This window comes from Mustela putorius, unplaced genomic scaffold, assembly GCF_011764305.1.
Source record: "Mustela putorius furo isolate JIRA1106 unplaced genomic scaffold, ASM1176430v1.1 tig00003858_pilon_pilon_pilon, whole genome shotgun sequence".
Lineage (NCBI taxonomy): Eukaryota > Metazoa > Chordata > Mammalia > Carnivora > Mustelidae > Mustela > Mustela putorius.
Window position 1 is genome coordinate 26,681,725 of NW_025422010.1, and position 21,113 is coordinate 26,702,837.

Consider the following 21,113-nt stretch of genomic DNA (forward strand, 5'->3'; position numbering starts at 1 on the left):
AGTTTATTTTTCAGGGCACAATGAACATCTCTTTCACATTAATAAGGAAAATAAACTCCCCAAAAGTCATGGAATCTTTTTTCTGGTCAACTCCTTAAGGATTACTTTGATAGCACACTATTTAGAAGGGGTCATGTGTGACATGTAGCTAGATGTAAAAGTAACTTTATATGGAGAGATTCTGATTCAATATTAATACATATTGAGAAATGATCAACACAATAAGTCTAGGTAACATCCATCACCATACATAGTTATAAAAATTTTTTTTCTTGTGATAAGGACTTGTAAGATCTACCCTCTTCACAACTTTCAAATATGCAATTCAGTATTGTTAATGATAGTGCCGTGCTGTATATTATATCCCCATGACTTATTTATAACCAAGTTTGTACTTTTTGAACCCTTTCACCCATTTTCCCCACCTCCCATGCCCCACGTTTGGCAATCACCAGTCTGTTCTCTGTATCTAAGACCCTGATTTTTGTTTTATTCCATTTCATTTTTTTATATGATAACTTTAAATGGGTCCCTCCACCTCAGTGTTTCCATGATTTGTAGAAAACAACACAACTGAACAACGACAAGTACTATTTTACGCCTTAATGCTATCTCTCCTTCCACATTTATTTCATGAAGTACCATCATATTTTTAAGTTTATGCCTTGGTACATCTCTGATGTTTTCTGTGCACTGAATTTGTCATTATTAAGTTAGCAAACAGTAAAAGTTGTGTGAAAACACAGAGTATGAAATCCTAATATAAGCAAAACACTCAGATTGAAAGAACATGTATGTCTTCCTTTCCTCAGAAGGCAAAGGAAGTATTTATATTCTTTCATAACCAAAAGAGGATTGCAAAGAACTCTCTTAATTATAAAGCAGCACAGAATCAGGTAATCTTGTATTTATTTAAATGGGATAATGACATGGTTTCCACTCCTGCAAAAAGGCATTGTAACTAAGCCAAATATGAGTATTTAAACACAAAAAGTGAGATTAACTTCAGTCATGTCTTCCCACGTCCAACTGACCATGTTGATAGTAAGAATTATGTGGTCCTAACCTGGGAGTAACACACACACACACACACACCCTCAGGTAAGCAAGTAGCTCGGTGTAGCTGAAGCAGTATCTTTCCATCATCAGACCCATGGAACAGACAGTGACGCTTGGTTTGTGTTGCAGATAGAAAGTTTCTGCATGCAGAGTCTGCTCTCCAGATTTATTAAAAAGAAAAGAACCACCCAGATTTTCCACCTAATTTTTCTTCAGGTAAAGCATAATGAAAAGACCTTGTTTGACCAAACTCTTAATTATTCTCATGTAGGGCTGACATCCTCAACTTTAGATTAGTAGGCAACTGTGTCATAGGAAGTGGAAGTATTAGTCAAAGAGCACAAAGTTTCATTTAGATAAAATGAATAACTTCGAGAGATCTACTGTACATCATAGAACCTATAGTTAGCAATAATGTATTGTATACATAAATTTTGCTAAAAGGGTAAATCTTGTATTCAGTCTTCTTGTCATTAATAATAAGAATAAGAATAATAGGGCGCCTGGGTGGCTCAGTGGGTTAAGCCGCTGCCTTCGGCTCAGGTCATGATCTCAGGGTCCTGGGATCGAGTCCCGCATCGGGCTCTCTGCTCAGCGGGGAGCCTGCTTCCTCCTCTCTCTCTCTGCCTGCCTCTCTGCCTACTTGTGATCTCTCTCTGTCGAATAAATAAATAAAATCTTTAAAAAAAAAAAAAAAAAAGAATAAGAATAATAAATAAGAGAGAGGGAGGAAACTTTTGGAGGGAATGAATAGTTTCATGGCATAGACCGTGGTGATGGTTTCATAGGTGTATACTTACCACCAAACTCATCAAGTTAAACACATTCATTATATACAACTTCTTATATGACAAAAAATTTAATATGTAATAAACAGTCTAATAAGTTCTGACAATATTCCTTCCTGCATCTTCCCTCTTCCTCTCCACTGTTATAAATTGCTATTAATTTTTCCTCACAAGTTATGGTTGCTACAGTTGAAATATAAGTTCATCTTCTAACTCGCTACTCTTCCTCCTTACACTTTCTCAGACTCTGCAACAGAAGGGTCTGTTGTACTGATCTTTGGAAATTCTGTCAAAGAGGCAAACCAGCCACATAGACATTTGCTGCCAAGATGATAGAAGCTCTTCTATTCTATGCAAACCTATTTCACACCAAAGCCTCCAGAACAAGCCAACACATGTTCTTGCTACTTCTGCCAGCTCTGGCTGGGAAAGGATGTCTCCACTGAAAGAACAAGTCAGGAGATGTTTTTGAATATTTTGATAGGAAACATGGATTTGTTGGGCAAAGGAAGCCTGCTAAACTTTGTACAAAATCAAAGTTACTACTCCAGGGCCCATGAGAAAATTCTAAAATGTCATTCTATTAGTCAATCAAAACAACTGTATTATGTTTTAATGATTAACAAAAGATAAATTTGAATTTTTTTAATGTGGTTTGTTTTTTTAATTGTGTGTTTTAAGTTAACAGTTAAGAGGTTAAGCTTTGTAGACAACTATTTGAGTTCAAACCCTAGCTTCACCACTTACTAGCTGTGTGTCCTTGGGCACGTTACTTAATCACTCTGCACCTCCCTGGACTTTTATTATGGAAATAATAGTCCTTACCTACATCAGGAGGTTTTTGTAAAGAGGTTACAAGCGTGCACTGAGGACAGAGTAAGTGCTCGTAAAGATTGTTATTTTTTATTGTTTTTATCATTATAATTTAAATCTTCAAAATGAACTCAACATAGAGTTAAGAGTACTGACATGCAAAGTATTAAAACCATACAAACTCTAAACATCTATATTATCTGATCCAAAACCTTGTTTTACAGATGTTCAAACATGCTGAAAAGCAACTTGTTTATCAAGGGCAGAGTTAGGAATTGACTAGGTTAATTCTCTTCCTGCAACTCCAAACTGCCACTACAATATTTCTTTTTCACTAATCTTTTGCCTCATTCACATAGGCCACTCCACACTGGAAACTCCTTTGAACACTTAAGCAAAGAGAGACGAATTTATTCATACCAAATTTTTATCATAGATAGCCAACATGATTAAAATCACCAGATGATTATAAGTTTTCAGTTGGGCTTCCTTGGAAAGGGCAGAGTGGAGAGGTTTTTCCTCTCCACTCTGAGTTTTGTTGTTGTTGTTTCAGTAGTCACCACACCCAGCGTGAAACCCAAGGCAGGGCTCAAACTCAGGACCCTGAGATCAAGACCTGAGCTGAGATCAAGAGTTAGACCGACCCAGTGAGCCCTCTAAGACCTCTAAGACTTTTAATTACATCATTTCCACCAAATAGAATAGGGCAGCCAGGTGGCTTTGGGGGAAAAAAGTTACTTGAAAATTAGCGTGAAAGGAATGATGCTCTTAACCCAACCTTCTGTAGTATCCATATGTTAGATAACACCAACAGAATAGCAATTACAACACACACAGAAGAGACCACACTTTATATTCAGTTTCTATGATATACGGTGCCAAGTTGCTAGCCACATGAAAAAGAGTTTCATTTGCAAAAACTAGTTGACCCAACATAAAATTGAAGGAAATGAAATTTATTTTCCTTTGCATGTTTTTTTACCTTATTTCTCAAACATGCTATGCCTAATGTTTTGAGAATCACTACCTCCTGATTCCTTTAAAAAACTGACCATAACTAGTTGATAAGTTTTTAATAATTAATAAAATAAGTAATAATTAATTAAACAAATTAATAATTAATAAAACAATTGATAGTTGTTTTGGTAATTTAATTCAAGATAAAGTATCAATCACAGCAGCACTTTGTTATTCCTCCTTGGAATAGATATCTTTAATACTCAATATCTGTTTACTTAGAAAACAAAGTGATTTCCATTATCATTAAGTCATAGGTCAGGAGGTGAGGTGTTTTAGGCATAAACACTTTCCAGGGTCCCTCAAATCACATATTTGGCATCTGTCCATGTAGGGCCACAGAGCATACCTGGGACTCAGGTTTCACATTCTGACAAACAGACCTCAGGCATCTAGTCTCTAAGAAATAAAAGTAAATGACATGTTCCATAGACGTCCCACCATCTTATTATTCCTGAAAACCTAGAAGCCCCAATCTTCCTCTGATTTTTTTGTTTATTTCGGATGGCTTATCCATACTCCTGAGGTGAAAATCAAAGGTATAATAAACATAAACCACACTCTGTAGACTTACGATTCCAACTACTGAAAATTCCACCATGTAGACGGATTCTCCCACAGTGCCAAACAATGGAAACTCAGAATGGCACTTTAATGAACCATAAATCAATCCTTTAACATGAGCTTTCACATGGGTTTTACTTTGTTCACCTCTAAGTCTTCCCTGTAATACTGCTCTGCTTAATTTGTTGACTTGTCATCAAATGTCCTGATTACTTCAGATGCATGCTCTAATCCTAAAATTAAGAAAGAAGTATGATGATACACTCTCTTCCTCTTTCAAACCCAGAGAAGAATTAGTCACAAGAAGTCTTTGTTGAATGACTTACCTCTATTGTAGCTGAGTCTACATGAAACGGGTGTGACTTTCCCAAAATGTATGACATCACTCAGTTATTGTTTCAGTAAACATTAAGAGAGGTCCGCCTAGAAAAAAAAAGTGTCATGGTAAATTAGCAGATAACTGCCCAGTCAAACAAGAGATCTGCTTTCAAGGCATATAGTAATGTTCATAATGATCTTTATGAATTAAAAAAAGTCTTTAACCACAAATGTACTTACAGAAGCTAGTATGGGTCACTGTGATATTTAAAGTTAAATTATCAAGAGAAATTTTTTCCCGTTGCCTTCTTTGAATCAGTGTTTTGCTTAACTGGTTTGCTTAGCATTTAAACATATTTCTGTCTAGTAAAATCTCTATGTGGGAACTAGAGAGGGGGATGAAATTCAAAATCAGTCCACTGCCAAAACAGATAGAAAAAGAAAAAAAAAAGTACAGCTCAAACAAATCAGGTTTAAAAACGAACATCTTCCTAAAATCCTCAGGCACTAGAGAAATTTTGAATCTCTTTTCTTATATTTGAAAGACCACTTTAATTCTCCAATTCCCTGGGTGTGTATAGATGTACCTGAGTTAATTAAATTATTATTTATCATATTAAGATATTTTCAATTACTTTTGTTACAAAAGTGAAGTTACTACACAGATATAATCTGCCATTCACAAAAAAATAATTTGGGACTCAAGAATTACATTATAACTTTTAGTCAGTACAGCTCATGTAAACGTGTTCCAAAACAGTGGTTCCCCATATTTTTTTTTCCCCTTCATGACACAGGTTACAGATGATATTCACAAGCTCACATCCTCCTGTGGACAAGATCCCCTAGAGGCTGCAAAGGCCTTCCCGGGGAAATAAACTCTCTCCACCCGAGATGGATGTCAAAATGCAAGTAAGTAACATCATTACTGAATAACTTTAGATGTGCTCTAATCATTTTAATAAGTAAGCCATTCACAAATTACAGAGCTTGATTATTAACAGATTATTACATTGACTGGTATGGTGCTGAAATAAAACACCACCATCACCAAGATGAATTCTGAAAGATAAATAAAAGAAATTTCATTTCCTCCAATCCTTGTTTTTTTCATTAAAATGAAAATCGTTCACTGTTTTTGAGATTCTGCCTCTCTCTACTAGAGTACTTATAATTATTACTCCCTACTATTTGGAAAGATCTTTAACAATCAATATGATACGTCCAAGTGTTCTTTCCAAAACTACTGAATCGCTTCTCTTTCACTTTTTCCTTAAATATAAGAACATTCCTTGTCTACGTGCAAAAGAATGAAATAACTGCCAAGAAACCAATAGTCTTTTCTGTCTTCTGAGGGTTTTTTCCTGTGTGTCTCTGTAGGCTCATTACTCACATTGAGTCAGCGTGATGATTTCTGCCTGACACCCTCAGTAAACTCTCCCAGGCCTGCCTGCAAGCCCGGCATGTCCTGTCACGTTGGGGATGGATTACAGTCCAGAGCTGTGGTTAAATACCAAGTACTCTCCCCCCATCTTCCTAGCCATGGCTATTTCCCTTATCTTTCCAAGAATTCCCATAAACAAATCAAACAAATCTTGGGGTAAACACCAAGCCCAGAAACTTATTCTGAAAATTTCTTTTTCAGAAACTATAGTTGCCGGGGGGACCTGGCTGGCTCAGTGGGTAGAGCATGCAACTCTTGATCTCAAGGTTCTGAGTTCAAGCCCCACATTGGGTGTGGAGCCTACTAAAAAAAAAAAACGAAAAAAAAAAACAAAACAAAACAAAACAGAAAATGTAGTTGAGGAGATAAAATCAACGTTCCCAACAATCCTGTTAATGAATGCTTGCTTTGTTCACCTCCAGAAGGAAAGATATTTTCCATATGGTTTATGGCTTTGCACTTTGTCATCCCTGAAAGAAAGGGAGTCTTTTTTTTTTTAAAGATTTTATTTATTTATTTGACAGAGATCACAAGTAGGCAGAGAGGCAGGCAGAGAGAGAGAGAGGGAAGCAGGCTCCCAGCTGAGCAGAGAGCCTGATGCGGGACTCAATCCCAGAACCCTGAGATCATGACCTGAGCCAAAGGCAGAGGCTTTAACCCACTGAGCCACCCAGGCGCCCAAGAAAGGGCGTCTTAACACAGCAATGTTCTCCACTGGCCTCTGAACTTCACTTTACACTGTTCAGCCAGGCTTAGCAAGGTCCATCCTTAAAAAAATGGTGAGGAAGAGTGATTTTTGTCCACCTTATTTTGGAGACATTTACTGACATCTTTCCAGGAATATAATTGTCTCTTATCCTTTCCCCTTTACTCTCACTTTAAAGGCACACCCACATATGCATGCATACACCCACACCCCAGCCTCCAAAATAACCTCAAAGATGTACTCACTTATTCATTCATGCATGTACTCAACTTACATTTACTGAAGACCTACAAGGGTTCAGGCAAAGTTCTAGGTGCTGGATACAGAGCAGTTCACAGAGAAAACTTTCAGCCCTTACAAAGTTTATGTTCTAGTAAATGGCAACAGATAATATATAAATGCGTAGTCTTTAGATTGCAATGTGCCAAGAAGAAAAAATGAAGCAGGGAAGGGGCATGGGGAGCTCTGGGGCTGGGAGTATTTTGATTTGTAAATGAGTGTTCGGAGAAGGCCTCACTGATAAGGTCTTATTTGTGGGGCACAAAAAGTAAAGAGTGAGGGAGTAAACACTGTACCGGTCTAGAACAGAACCTTTTAGGGAAAGGGAATGGAGAGTGCCAAGACTCAGAGGTGGAGCATACCTGTTCAATCTGTGGTGTCTGTTACGGTGTAAATGACTGACGAGAGATTAACATGCTGCCCTCCCAGTATGATGCATGTAACAGCTAAGGGCACCTTCAGCTAGAGGATTCCGGACGTTAGTCATTGGCAGGGAGGGGCTTCTGATGGGACACCAGCAGCTTGCTGAGCCTTTCTAGACACCACGTATTTGGGCACACTGTGATCCGGCATTATTATAGTCCTATCACATTTTTAAACTAGTGTGATTCATTAAAAAAAAAAATCTCTTGGGGCACCTGGGTGGCTCAGGGGGTTAAGCCTCTGCCTTTGGCTCAGGTCATGATTTCAGTGTCCTGGGATGGAGCCCTGCATCGAGCTCTCTGCTCAGTGGGGAGCCTGTTTCCCCCTCTCTCTCTGCCTACTTCTGATCTCTCTATCTCTGTCAAATAAATAAAATCTTAAAAAAAAAAAAAAGAAAAAAGAATTTCTTAAGATAACGTCAGTACTTGGGGCACCTGGGTGGTTCAGTGGGTTAAGCAGCTGCCTTTGGCTCAGGTTTTGATTCCAGGGTCCTGGGATCGGGCCCCTCATTGGGCTCCCTGCTCAGCAGAGAGCCTGCTTCTCTCTCTCCCTCTGCCCGCTGCTCTGCTTACCTGTGCTCTCTATCTCTCTGTCAAGTGAATAAATAAAATCTTAAAAAAAAAAAAAAAAGAATCATCAATACTCTACTTAGACCCAAGAGTGGGCAATTTTGGTTTTCTGGCTGAGCCAAATAGCATTTTGCAATTGCACCAATTGCAAATCCACCAATTCTCCTCTGCCCTGTGAACAATGTTAAGGATCTCCTTCCGCCTTTGCCTCCAGCCAGTCCCAAATATTGACTCACAAGGAGGAGCCTGGGGGGATCAGCTGTTAGACACTGTGCTTCTCACTGCATGGGGCTCTCACTCTTTCAGGGTGTTGGTGCCAGCAGCTGTGCTCTCAGGGCTGACTGCTCCTGCCCCAGAGTGTGGTGACTGTTCATTAAGGACATGCTGGCTTCTCCGTGCTAGACCACAGGGCTTGCAGTCTGCTAGGCTTTGATTATTATTCTGTTAGTTCTAGTTCAGAAAGGCAATAAAGCCATCCTCCACTCCAAGTTGGCCAGTTCCTGTCTCTCCCTGCCCAAGGTGTTGGTGGCTCTTGATCCATCTAACTGGGAAGTCCATGAGAATCTCAACATTCTGACTCTAGTGTCTGTGATGCCACTCCTGCCTTGTCTTCTGTGGAAAAGGACCAGGCCTCCTTCCCCAGGATTAAGGGACAGCGGGATCCTCTCCCATTTCTCCATATCCAATGTAACACACTGTCTTCTCAACTGTCCCCTAAACTCCTCCAGCTTCATCCTGTCCATCCCCTAGTGCCACACTCAGTTCCATGTGTATACTGACACACGTCTTCACTATCAGCCAGGCCACTCTGTAGCCCTAACTCACATCACCACCTGCCATCCTTCTCCTGTTCTTGAGCTGCAGTGTGTTTGGGGAAAACACACATACATAGACCAACACACATGTGTGTATCTGTGTGCATGCATCTATGCCTGTGCACATCACACACACACACACACAGAATCCCAGACCAACGTTTTCTGACCAGATCCACCATTAATTTGTTCACAGTGCATTCTTCAAAAACCTTCCCTTATAATCCTGCTTTTTACTTATAATCAGTTCCTTCTACTATGTGGGCTTAGTTAAACAAATCTTTATTGATCACTAAATATTTGCTGGATATGAGGGGTTGGGTCCACTATGAATAAGATATGACCTCTGCTTTCTAAGTACTAACAGTCTTGAGAGAAAGAGAAACACGCGGAGTAGCAGACATGGGTGAAATCAACAGGAGCCACAGTGTGATCGCTGCTGCAAAGATTGTATGAATCATTTCAAACAGCAGCCCAGAAAATGAAGGGAAAGGTAACTAACTGCAGATGGAGAGTATGGAAAAGGTTGAATTGGGAATGACTCTCGTGTTCTTGGCTTGGGTGGCCAAGCTGACAAAGCATGTGAGAGGCATATAAGGAAGTCATGGGCTTGAACTGGAGAGGTGTAGAGGGATTGCCAAAAATTTTTTTGGTCAGTATGTTAGTTTGACATCCCTACAAAATTATTATGGTACTTTGAGGTCCCCATGAAATATCCAGATGGTAATATTCCCATGTTAGAAGGTCAGGAGTGAAAGCTTGCACAGAGAGAGTGCCTATAGAATCATCTCAGTACCAAGTAAGAAGGAAAGGAAAGAACTCAAAAGCTATAGCATTTAACAGGGGGACAGACAATAAGAAAAGGATGGAGAAAGAAAGAAAATTAGGTGACTGTTTCTGCCTCCTAAATCTACCTGCAATTGCATTTTCCTTCTCATTTCAAACTACTTGCTAGTCTTTTCTAATCAGATATTGCTTTAATATCTCATACAATTTTCACTGGGGGAAAAAAAAAAGGTTTTACTTCTGACTCCCTTGTTTGTGTTAATGTGGTTAAAAGAATGGTTTCTTCCCACCAACAGTGCCTATGTTTTGAGTTACTCTGTCCTGGTGAGTTCAGTGCCTCCTCACAATTACTCATCCTTTAAGAATCACCTCACCACACCACCCCCACAGTTCCTACTGAAAACCTTCTCTAATATCATGGTTGTCAGTGTGAATTTGGGACTATGCAAATCCTAGGTTTGCATTATAACCTGCATATAGTTTGACCACTGCGTTTATAATAGTTTATAAGTTCTGCAGTTATATTATTTCATAAGTACTTATTTTTGCTTCTTGGGATGAAGAAATACTTATTTATCTTCCCAACTTATTTTATTCCCAATAAAATGCAAATGAAATGTTTGGTAAACTGGGACAAACTAAATGTTGAATAAATTGACAAATAAATGAGTGGAGTGATGCCAGGAAAGGGATTCCTTCTTTTTCTGCTCTTTTCACATTATGTAGCGGTATTTCATATTTTCTCTTATATCTACATAACTTTTATCTATAGATGTCCTGTTAGTAAGCCTCCTGATCATAAGGACTATTTTTATGTTGTAATGGCCATACATTATAATTTAGAAATCAGAAATTACCCAATTTAGCTTTCATCTTTTTGACATGAATTCTAATACATGCACTGAGATTTTCAGTAGATTTAAAGGGTCAGCCATCTGTCAAACTATTTCCCAAGAACGCCTGATGCATAAAGTGTTCTTTGATGCTACAACGTGTCGGGAGTAAAGAGCTAGTGATAGTAGATAAAGGACACATTAGTTTTTGTTTCTACAAAATTTTTATGTTTTAGGTAATATTAAGAGATGACTCTAATAAGCCAATCACTTGAAACTTATTCTCATCTCTGTGTGTGTGTAAACCAAAGTATTATGGGAAGCATAACTCAGGTAGGTATTTTGAGTATCTCTAGACATTAATTATTTGCACAAAGTATAATTCAAACTGATGCATTGTAAGTACATGTTTTTGTTATTTTTTTAATAAGTACATGTTTTAAGAAAAGTACATTTACTATATAATGTTCAACTAATTTAGGGGGAAAACCCTGTAAGTTAAATCTTTCACGCCTTGTTAACACTCAATTTATTTTAAGGCACTCAAGTGCTTTGTCGGTAATGATTATTTGCTCCTGTGTACAGAGATTTATGAAATAGATTTACTCTCATGCCAGGAGAAAGAAGTCAGGAGCTAGAGTACTAGCTGTGTTTGACTCTGAACAACTGCCTTTAACTCAATGAGTCATAAGTTTCAGAATTTTTAAAGGGGAACGATTTTAAGAATGACATACAATAGTACTGGATAATGCATGTAGTCACACTTTCTCTCAAAGCCTTGGAATAAATGTCTTAAAAAGAATACAATATTGAAACTGACTTTGTCGGTCTCTGAGGGAGCTGAACAATCCAACAGAAATAAAATTTGCTTTAGCTATTTCTTATTCTGGAAGCTACAGTTATGTTCATTACTAAACAGAAACCAAACTCTCAATACTTGCCTATAGGACTCAGGTACAAGAGCACTAATTTTAGGTAGGATTTATATACAGTCTCCAGGGTTGATTTGTGAAAGTGTTTCGGTAAAGCCTGCCTTGTTTATTTAGGAGTTTTCCCAGAGTTCTGGGGAATGAGAATTATCACCAAAGTGCTACCACCCACATCTAGCTCAAGAGAAAGGAATGGAAACTAGAAGATATAACTTCTCTCCTGATTTAATTATGCGCCCAATGCTTAAGAGTCTCCCTGGCACTTAGCACTGTTCTAGGCACTGGAAACACAGTGGAAAACTAAACACACTCTTCCTAGAAAGTTAGTCCTCTGCTAACTTAGTCACTAACACTTAAATAATACTATGAGAGAAGTCACTCAACAGTTAAGCCCTAACCAAACAGAGGAGAGTATGGTTTTCTCCATTCAAAGACGGAGTGGTCCTTGGCAGCTAGGGAAGAAAGGGAATAACGAGATGCCAAATCTCCTGAAAAACTGGCAAGAGAGGTCTGGGGAGAGAAGGGTAGGATAAACTGGGAGAGAAACAGGAGGGCACTTTTGACCACAGAAGGAACTCTGCTATTGTGTTCAAACGGAATGCCAAACTTCTTTCTAGCAGCATACCACATCCTTTATACTTTTATAGGCTCTTCCACTATGCCAACTGCAATAGTTAACCTTTCTTAGATGTTTCCTAGCCCAGTGCTGATTCCATTGTCTCTGTTTAATTAAGAAGAGTTCAACTTAACATTTACACTTGCAATTACATTACTAAAAACTACATTTATTGAACCTGATGTACTAAACACCACAGAAGGCTTCCCATGGATTTTCTGGTTTAATCTTCACAACAGTTTCTGCGTTGGGTGCTATTATTAATCCCATTAAACATATCTGGAACTAAGGCACAGAAAGATTGTCCAGGTCAAACGCTTAGTAACTACTGGAGAAGGATTCTGACCTCTAGTTATTTTTTGTGTAAGAGATTTTGTAAAACACATCGAAGTCTATCTTCCCCTTAACACCCCTAGAATATTCTCCTACCTGTGTCTAGTTAACAAGGAGTCAAAGGACTGTCCCTTTAGATCACCTGTGATTTTTCTGTTTCTCCCCTAACCAGATAAACTGCAAACCTGTTGAAACCAATGAAGGGGCATTGGGAAGAACAGAGAAGCCTTCTCGGAGCCAGCCACCTAAATCCTGCTCCAGAACCCGAGCTCTCTGAAAGCAGGCCCAGGCTCCCTTGGCTGCAGTGAGGACACAGGTGCCCGCGCTACAGTCTCCCTGGCGCCACCTGAGCTCCGGGCCCGCGCACTTTCACAAAGCGCTGGACCCCTGAGCGGCCTCGGGCGGCCGGGGGCGCGCGCTGGACACCGCAGGTCTGGCTGCGGAGAGCCGGCTTTGCCCTTGGGCCGGGGCCGGGGCCGGGGTCGCGTGGCCCGCGCTGCTCTGGGGCTGCTCAGGCCGAGTCCCACCGGGTGACCCAGAGCCTCCCCTAGTCCCGGCCACTCTCCTGAGAGGAAGGAACCGGGACGGACAGGACGGCGGGGCGGGGCCTGCCACCCAAAGTCCCCAGCCCCGGGACGTCACGGTCCCAGGTGCGTGTGCGACGAGGGGCGGGAGTCCACCGCGCGCCTCCCTCCTCTAAGGAATTCCCACCTCGGGCGCCAGCAGCTCGGGCGGGCTCACGGTTCCATTTTCCTCGCGGCGGCCGCACCTGGCACCGCGCCTCTGGGTAGGGCGGCGCGGCGGCCGCGGAGAGCGGCCCTCGGGGCGGGAGCTTCGGGGCGGGGCCGGGGGCGCGCCGGCGGGGACGCGGGGGAGCGGCGGTGAGAGCCGGGCGAGCGGCCGGAGGCGAGGGCGCGGCGGAGGCGGGGGCGCGATGGCGCGGAGTGCGGAGGGCGCCGCGCTGCTTCTCCTGGTAAGTGCGGGCAGCGGGGACGCGGCGCCCCGGGCGGGCGAGGACGAATACGCGGGCGGGCGCCGGGCTCGCGCCCTGACCTGTCCGCCTGCGCCTGAGCGGAGCCCGGCGCCGGGCGCTCCTTCTTTGCGCCCCGAGGTGGGGAAGGGCTGGGCAGGCTGTGGCGAGCCCGAACCTCGAGGCTTTGGAAAAGTCGCTGGGTCTCCGCGGGCGTGTGGGAACCCGCCTGAGGTTCTGCTTTGCTGGCCGCCACCCTCCGGCCCTAGCGCCTCTTCTGGCTGTGGTCCGTCGGTGTCGTGGGCCCGGAGCACCTTCCCTGGAGATCCGGGCTTTGTCTGCAGTCTTCTCCCTCCGACGGACAACATGGACGCAGGGGAGAGCGCGGCGGTGCCTTCGTGCGGCGTCGGGCGGTTCTGCACCGCCCGGTCCGCGGCAGTGAGCCGGAGAACCCGAGAAAGGCCCGGATTCCTAGACGGCTACAAAGGGCCCAAATAGGGTTTTCTAAAAACGCATCTTACGGAGTTTAATTTGTTGTTGTTGTTGTTGTTAAAGCCACGTTACTGTCAAAATCACCCACATAAAGGTAGTTTTAACCTAAAGTTCACAAAGTGGGTGTTCTAAAGCTGTTTCCGGGAGTTAAAGATAATGAACATATGTAATAGTTCGAAGATTTTTTTTTCTTCATTTTAAAAGGTGACAAACCGAAGTGCGGCGGCACAGTCACGTTAGATTTTCAGACTTTATTAACGAAAAGGGCTTGAACCACTGGAAAAGGTCTCTAGAGCTACATTTCTTATGCTTGGTTTCAGTGCTCCTATTAAGTTTTAAGTTTCTTTTCTCTGTTTGGTAAGGAATTGCACAGGGCTAAGAAATGTGTGGGGCTTTGCTAAATGGGTTTTGATAAACTGAGTTATTCTCCTGATGTAAGTCCTGAGACTTAAATGTTCAGAGAGATTAGATACAAAGCCATACTCAGTTTTCTTATATAATGGTTAAAATTCATTAAAAACAACACAAGTTCATTCTCTGTATTTAAATTTCTAACTTCCGGGGCACCTGTGGGCTCAGTGGGTTAAGCGTTTGCCGTGGGCTAAGGTCATAGGTCATGATCCCAGGGTCCCGGGACCCAGCCCCCAGTCGGGCTCACTGCTAAGCTGAGAGTCAGCTTCTCCTGCTGCCTGCGGCTCCAGACTGCTCATGCTCTCACACTCTGTCTCCCTCTTCCTCTCACAGAAATAAAATCTTTTACAAAGTAATTAATTAATTAATTAAAGTTCCAACTTCCGGAAAAGTATCTTCTCTCTCTCCCAGAATTGCAAATGGAGGGGGAAAAGAAAAAATACACACACACACACACGCACACACACACATATTTATTTAGTAGTATTAATACTAGTTAATTATGTTAATATATATTTTTTCCTGTTTTGTGTATGTGTGTATATCACAGAAAAAAAAAGATAACTAATCCAATCCAGGAATTTTAGTGAAGTCTCACTGGAATAACATAATTAAGACCTCCAGACCTTTGGCACACCAGTTCATTTTCAAGCTCTGTTTATCCATTTCATTTTGCTGAAGTCATTGAGGTAATTTTCAGTCAAGTTCATTTTGTTAATAAAACTTTACTGTGACTGGCCTCTGGAATAATAGAGCAACTAATTTTCTCCTTGTGATACCTCTTGGCTAGATAGAATACCAACCTAACATAGCACCTGGCTTACCCTGAGGGTTAAATATTAAATTCCTTTCACATAGGAAAAGAACTGCCTTAGTTCTCAAATGGTATACCAAGCAGGCCAAGTCATGTATATTTTTGGAGAAATAGCTCATAATTTATGCATATTTTCTGTTTCAGCAATCCAGTATTTTTACTCTATCAGGCAATAATTGACTTCTTTATGAAGTGATTATAACTAACTGAACTGGAACAGATTCTAGACTATTATTTGTATTTTCTGCCATTTTTAAAAAGATTTTATTTATTTGATGGACAGAGATCACAAGTAGGCAGAGAGGCAGGCAGAGAGAAGGGAGGAAGCAGGCTCCCTGCTGAGCAGAGAGTCTGATTCAGCCTCCATCATGACCTGAGCCAAAGGCAGAGGCTTAACCCACTGAGCCACCCAGGTGCCCCTGTTATGCTTTTTGTGATATAAATTTGAGTATGTTTACCTTTGGTCAAAGAACAATGGACAGTTCTCCCCACACCCCCACACCCCCAGCCCTGCCCCCGGGTGTTTGAAGTTGAAAGTTTACTCTTTGGTAAAGAATGGAAAGCAACTCATCTGTCAGAAGGAGTTCTTGAGAAAATGAGTCATTTATAGAAGGGAATATAAATTGTATTCTGTACGGGTCAGAGTTCAGTTACAGATAACAGAATTCATTCTAGCTAGTTAAAGCAAGAAGGGATATATTTCAGGGCACTAAGTTGATTGCGTGAGTATAGAAAGGATTGAGGAAATAGACTTCATTTTGAGTTGTCAGTAATGACTTCCAAGCCACACAGCCAAACCCGAGTACTTAGGGAGTTGCCGTCTCTCTTGTGATCAGAAACCACCAACTGCCAATCCCACAATGCAGAAATTGCCATGATCTGGATGCTACCTTTGCTGCCAGGTCCAGAACCATGCGTATTTACTAGGAGGCATGCCAACTAAATGTCCCAGGACCCTGCCTCTTGGCACCCATTAATCTAATGGTAGACACTGAGATAGTAATAAGATTGGGGCAAAAACCCAACTGCGTCCTACATACTAGGCTTGCCAGTATGCATATAGCTTCTACTTCACTTCCTTCTTTCAGATCTTATGTAAAAGCTGATTGGTTGAACCTAATCACGTTGAGAACTTTGTAGCTGCAAGGGAATCTAACCTGTGGTCTTTAGCTTTCCTTTGCAGTTCAGGGAGACACACAAGGAAGGAGACACTGAGTGGCCCCACACAACTATCACACAGTCATTTAGGCCAACTCTATCAAAATGGAAAATAGAAACAATTGCATGACAGTCTTTCCTCTTCGAAAGTGTTTTACCTGAGATCTACCCACTACCAAATGCTCCACAGATAGAATTCAGAGGGTCCTTAGACATGGCTGGGAATAAATTACATATCTATGTTTACTAATCTCTATCTGAAATTTAGCATTTCTTTAAATCATGAGTATAAGAAAGACCCTGCCTTAGCATTAGCAGTACCTGTGACTTTGTCACAAATATTGTCATATCGTACTATAGTTACCTGAAAATACCATTTGTTCTCATCACTAATAGACTTCTAAATCTTATTGTTAATGTATTGATAATGAAGAATGATGTCACTACATTGCAAATTGATGTTTCTTAAATTCTGACCATTTCAGTGTAATGGAATTCATTCATAATCCAATGGGTTTTTTTTTATTTTATAAATTTCAAAATATTATTCTGAAAAAGGGTCCATAGGCTTCACCAGACTGCTAAAGAGGGTAGACTGCTAAAGAGGGGGAGATTTTCTGATGGTTGCCTCCGTTTTGCCTTTGACTAATTAAGCTTGTTTTTAAAAACCAAACTACATTTTAAGGATTCGGTGATAAATTGTATTATGAACAGTCATATCTACTGGTGTATTAGTTTGCTAGGGCTGCTGTAACAAGGTACCAAAAATTGGGTGGCTTAAAACGGTAGACATTTATTGTCTCACACTTCTAGATGTTAGAGGTCTGAAGTCAAGGTGTCAGCAGAGCTATGTTCCCTCTGAAATCTATAGATTTCCTTCCTTGCCTCTTCCTAGTGTTTGGCGGTTTGCCAGCTATCTCTGGCATTCCTTGCCTTTTAGACACCTCACTGCCATCCTCCAGCTTCATGTCACATTCTTCTTCTATCTCTTCTTACCACCTTACCTATGCACATTCATTTGGCCTAATTCTCCCCAATCTTAGACATGCTTAATGAGCTAAATTAAAATCCCCATGGTTGAGGTCCAGAAATATGTATTGATAGAAACTTTGCAGCTAATCTAATTATTAGATAGGTATAAGAGTGGGAATTACTGGTCTAAGTTTTACAAAACAGTTTAATCATGAATGAGGCATACAAATATTTATATGGAAAAAAATTACACATTGACTGGGGATTTTTTTAAACTGCCAAATTATAGAAAAATCAGAAACCTTAACTAAAATCATAAATGAGCTTTAGATAAATTTGAGCATTTCTTAATCATAGCTTTTTCCCCCCTGTTTTTTAAAGTGCTACAAATTAAGAGCTGAATAACACTTTCCAAACATATTGTCCATATATAAGAGATTATTTTCTTAGTTAAGGTTATCTTAAAATAACAATTGTATACCACATATGACATTGTACTATTTTTGTTTACTTCAAATTATTAAAAATTATTGAGATTGTTATTAGATGCAAAGCTTAATGATTAAAGTAAAATAAGCTAAGAATATCAGGATTTATATTGTAGTCTAAATGGGAATATGGTAGTGCTCATAAGAAGAGGAACTATGTAGAAACTAACCATATAGGACCACTGTTGAGTAATGCCTTGCTCAATTTTAAGCATACTAGACATTGGGAGACCATGAAAAAGCCAGACATGTTCTGCCATCATGGTGTTTATGGTCTAGTAAACAAGTAAATGGCTAAATTCCAATTGGGTTATAGTAAGGAGAGTAATGATAAAACAACAGATAATACCAGGAAGCCTACAGAAGGAACTCCAACACTGAATATCCCACCAATATCTGAGAATACTTATAAATTAGTGAGAAGATGACATGAAGAGAAGAAAGGGGAAGAATTCTAGGTAGAGAAAAGAGTATATGCAAATATACTGAAGACATGGGTGCATGGTTCTTTGGAAGAAGAGAAGGAGTTCATTGTAGGTGGAACATACAATGTGAGACAAAACCCATGCAGAAAGATGAGTGCAGCCTTCTTGATACCAAGGGAAGCCACAGAAGGCAAATATACATATTTAGGGAGGCTAATAAGGCTAATAATGCTAGTAAACATATTTAGGGAGATGTTCAAATCATTAAGAAAATAAAACACAGATTTTGGTTGAGTTGGTCAGAAAAAGGTCAAGAAAGAAGTGATAGTAGTTGACTAGTTAGAAACAGTTTTTCCTTATTTTTCTTTTTTTTTTTTAAAGAGATGTTCCAAAATTTGGGGTGTTGTGATCCAAAACAGGCAGAAAAGTCCAGAGAGTACAGTGGAGGGAGGGTTTAGCCTGGCAGGAGGGTTGGCTTGGGAACAATGATTCTCAAGAAAAATTTGGGGGACAGGGGTTTGGAAGGTGCATTTTGGTTGTCACAAGGCCCAGGATTATATTGATGTTTAATACCCAAATCCAGGGATGCTAAGCCTCCAGCGTTCTTCAGAACCGTCAAGGAGAATTGGCTGCTCATAAATATTTTTTCTTCCTGGAAATGCCAATAGCACCCCCATTGAGAAGTGGTGATAGACAAATAGTGAGCTTCTAATGAGGGATTCATCTTACTTATCTCTATTCTCTTTTGAAAATCCAAATACTCTCTTATCAGTCAAGTGGGTACTGCCTGGCTGATTGGAGAATGAGAGGGGAGATTTGGGTAGAAATGAAATGAGAAAAGAGTTCAGATTCTCCCTATCCTAAACTACCTCCATCCCATTATTCTTTCAAGTTCCCTACAAAGCAAACCAATTAATCAGTCAATCAATCAATAAATAAAACTGGGAGGTGGCAGTGTAGGAAGATCCTGATCTCACCTCCTCCCACAGACACAACAAATCTGCGACTGTATAGGAAATAATTCCCTGTGAAGGGGGCCTAGAAATTAGGTCAACGGAGCCTCCACAACAGGGGACAGCAACAAGATAGGTAGAAGAGGACAACCGTAGTACAATCAGTCATATCTGTAATAGTTAGTTAATGAAAGTACAAAATAAGAATATCACATCAAAAACATAAAACAAGGGGGCGCCCGGGTGGCTCAGTGGGTTGGGCCGCTGCCTTCGGCACAGGTCATGATCTCAGGGTCCTGGAATCGAGTCCTGCGTCAGGATCTCTGCTCAGCGGCGAGTCTGTTTCCCCCTCTCTCTCTGCCTGCCTTTCTGCGTACTTGTGATCTCTGTCAAATAAATAAATAAAATCTTAGGGAAAAAAAAAAATAAAACAAGGAGGGGTGCAAAAGTGTAGTGCTTTTAGAAAGCATTTAAACTTAAGTGACCACCAACTTAAAATAGATGGCTATGTACATAGGTTGTTATATATGAACCTCATAGTAACCATAAACCAAAACCTATAATAGATACACAAAAAATAAAGTGAAAGGATTCCAAACAACACTAAAGAAAATTGCAAATCACAAGAGAACAAGAAAAGAAAGGAACAAAGAATTACAAAAACAAGAAAACAACAGAATGGCAATAAATACATACCTATCAATAATTACTTTAAATGTAAATGGACTAAATGCCCAATCCAAAGACAAGGAGTAGCTAAATGGATAAAAAAAAATACCAGTGCCTGCCCATATGCTGCCTACAGAAGACTGATTCACTTTAGATCTGAAGACACACACAGACTGAAAGTGAAGAGACAGAAAAACATATTCAATGTAAATGGAAGCAGAAAGCAAGCTGGGGTAGCAATACTTGTATCAGACAAAATAGACTGGTGTAACAAGAGAGAGAGGTGTAGCAAGGTGTAACAAGAGAGAGAGAAGGGTGTCACATAAAGGGGTCAATTCAACGAGAAGACGTATTGCTTGTAAATATGCATCCAACACAGGAGTACCTACATATTTAAAGCAAATGTTAACAGACACAGATTGGGAAATTGACAGTAATACAATAACAGTAGGGGATTTTAACACCCCACTTACATCAATGGATAGATCATCTAGACCCAAAATTAATAAGGAGACATTGACCTGGAATGATGCATTAAACCAGATGGACTTAATAGATTATTACAGAACATTGCATTCAAAAACAGCAGAAGACACATTCTTCTCCAGTGCACATGGTACCATTCTCCAGGGTGGACCACAAGGTAGGCCACAAAACAAGTCTCAGTAAATTTAAAGTTGAAATCCTATTAAGTATTTTTTTCTGACCACAGTGGTATGAAACTAGACATCAATGGCAAGAAGAAAACTGGGGAAGACACAAACACATAAACACTAAAACATGTCACTAAACAAGCATTGGGCCAATTAAGAAATCAAAGAGGAAATCAAAAAGTACCTTGGGACAAATGAACATGAAAACACAATGTTCCAAAATGCAGCAAAAGCAATTCTAAGAGGGAGTTTTACGACAATAGAAGCCCACCTCAGGAACAAGAGACATTTCAAATAGACAATTTAACCTTATACCTAAAGGAACTAAAAAAAGAGGGGCACGTGGTTGGCTCAGTCAGTTAAACATCTGACTTTGATTTTGGCTCAACTCATGATCTCAGAATTGTGAAATCGAGTCCTGCTTCAGCCTCTGAGCTGGGCACATAGTCAGCTTAAGATTTCTGTCTTCCCTAACCCCCTCTTCAAATAAATAAATAATTCTTTTAAAAAAGGAGGGGGAGGGGAAACTAGAAAAAGATCAGAGCCCAAAGTTAGTAGAAGGAAGGAAATAATAAAGATGAGGGCAGAAAAATAAAATAGAGATTAAAAAAAAAATAGAAACTGAGAGCTGGACCTCTGAAAAGAGAAACAAAATTGACAAACTCTCAGCCAGACTCATCAAGAAAAATAGAAAAAGGGTCCACATAGAATCAGAAATGAAAGAGATGTTAAAACCAGAAATACAAATGCTCACAAGAGACTACATGAACAATTCATATGCCAACAAATAGACAACCTAGAAGAAATGGATAAATT

General features: G+C 40.3%; 1 protein-coding gene and 1 long non-coding RNA gene across 2 annotated transcripts in view; one reads left to right on the forward strand and one right to left on the reverse strand.

Moving 5' to 3' along the window:
* Window positions 1-3,802: 3,802 nt before the first annotated feature.
* Window positions 3,803-13,123, reverse strand: LOC123387629. The gene is made up of 3 exons (XR_006602081.1): window positions 13,004-13,123; window positions 4,568-4,664; window positions 3,803-4,474 (listed from the first exon to the last, which is right to left on the reverse strand). It is a non-coding gene; the product is annotated as an uncharacterized LOC123387629 (long non-coding RNA).
* A 71-nt stretch (window positions 13,124-13,194) lies between these two features.
* The window catches only part of DSG2 (desmoglein 2), a 44,564-nt gene continuing 36,645 nt past the window's right edge, over window positions 13,195-21,113 (forward strand). The window contains exon 1 of the mRNA XM_045065486.1: window positions 13,195-13,265. Within this exon, the coding sequence (XP_044921421.1) occupies window positions 13,227-13,265 (39 nt within the window). The 5' untranslated portion in view covers window positions 13,195-13,226. The remainder of the gene's footprint in view (window positions 13,266-21,113) is intronic.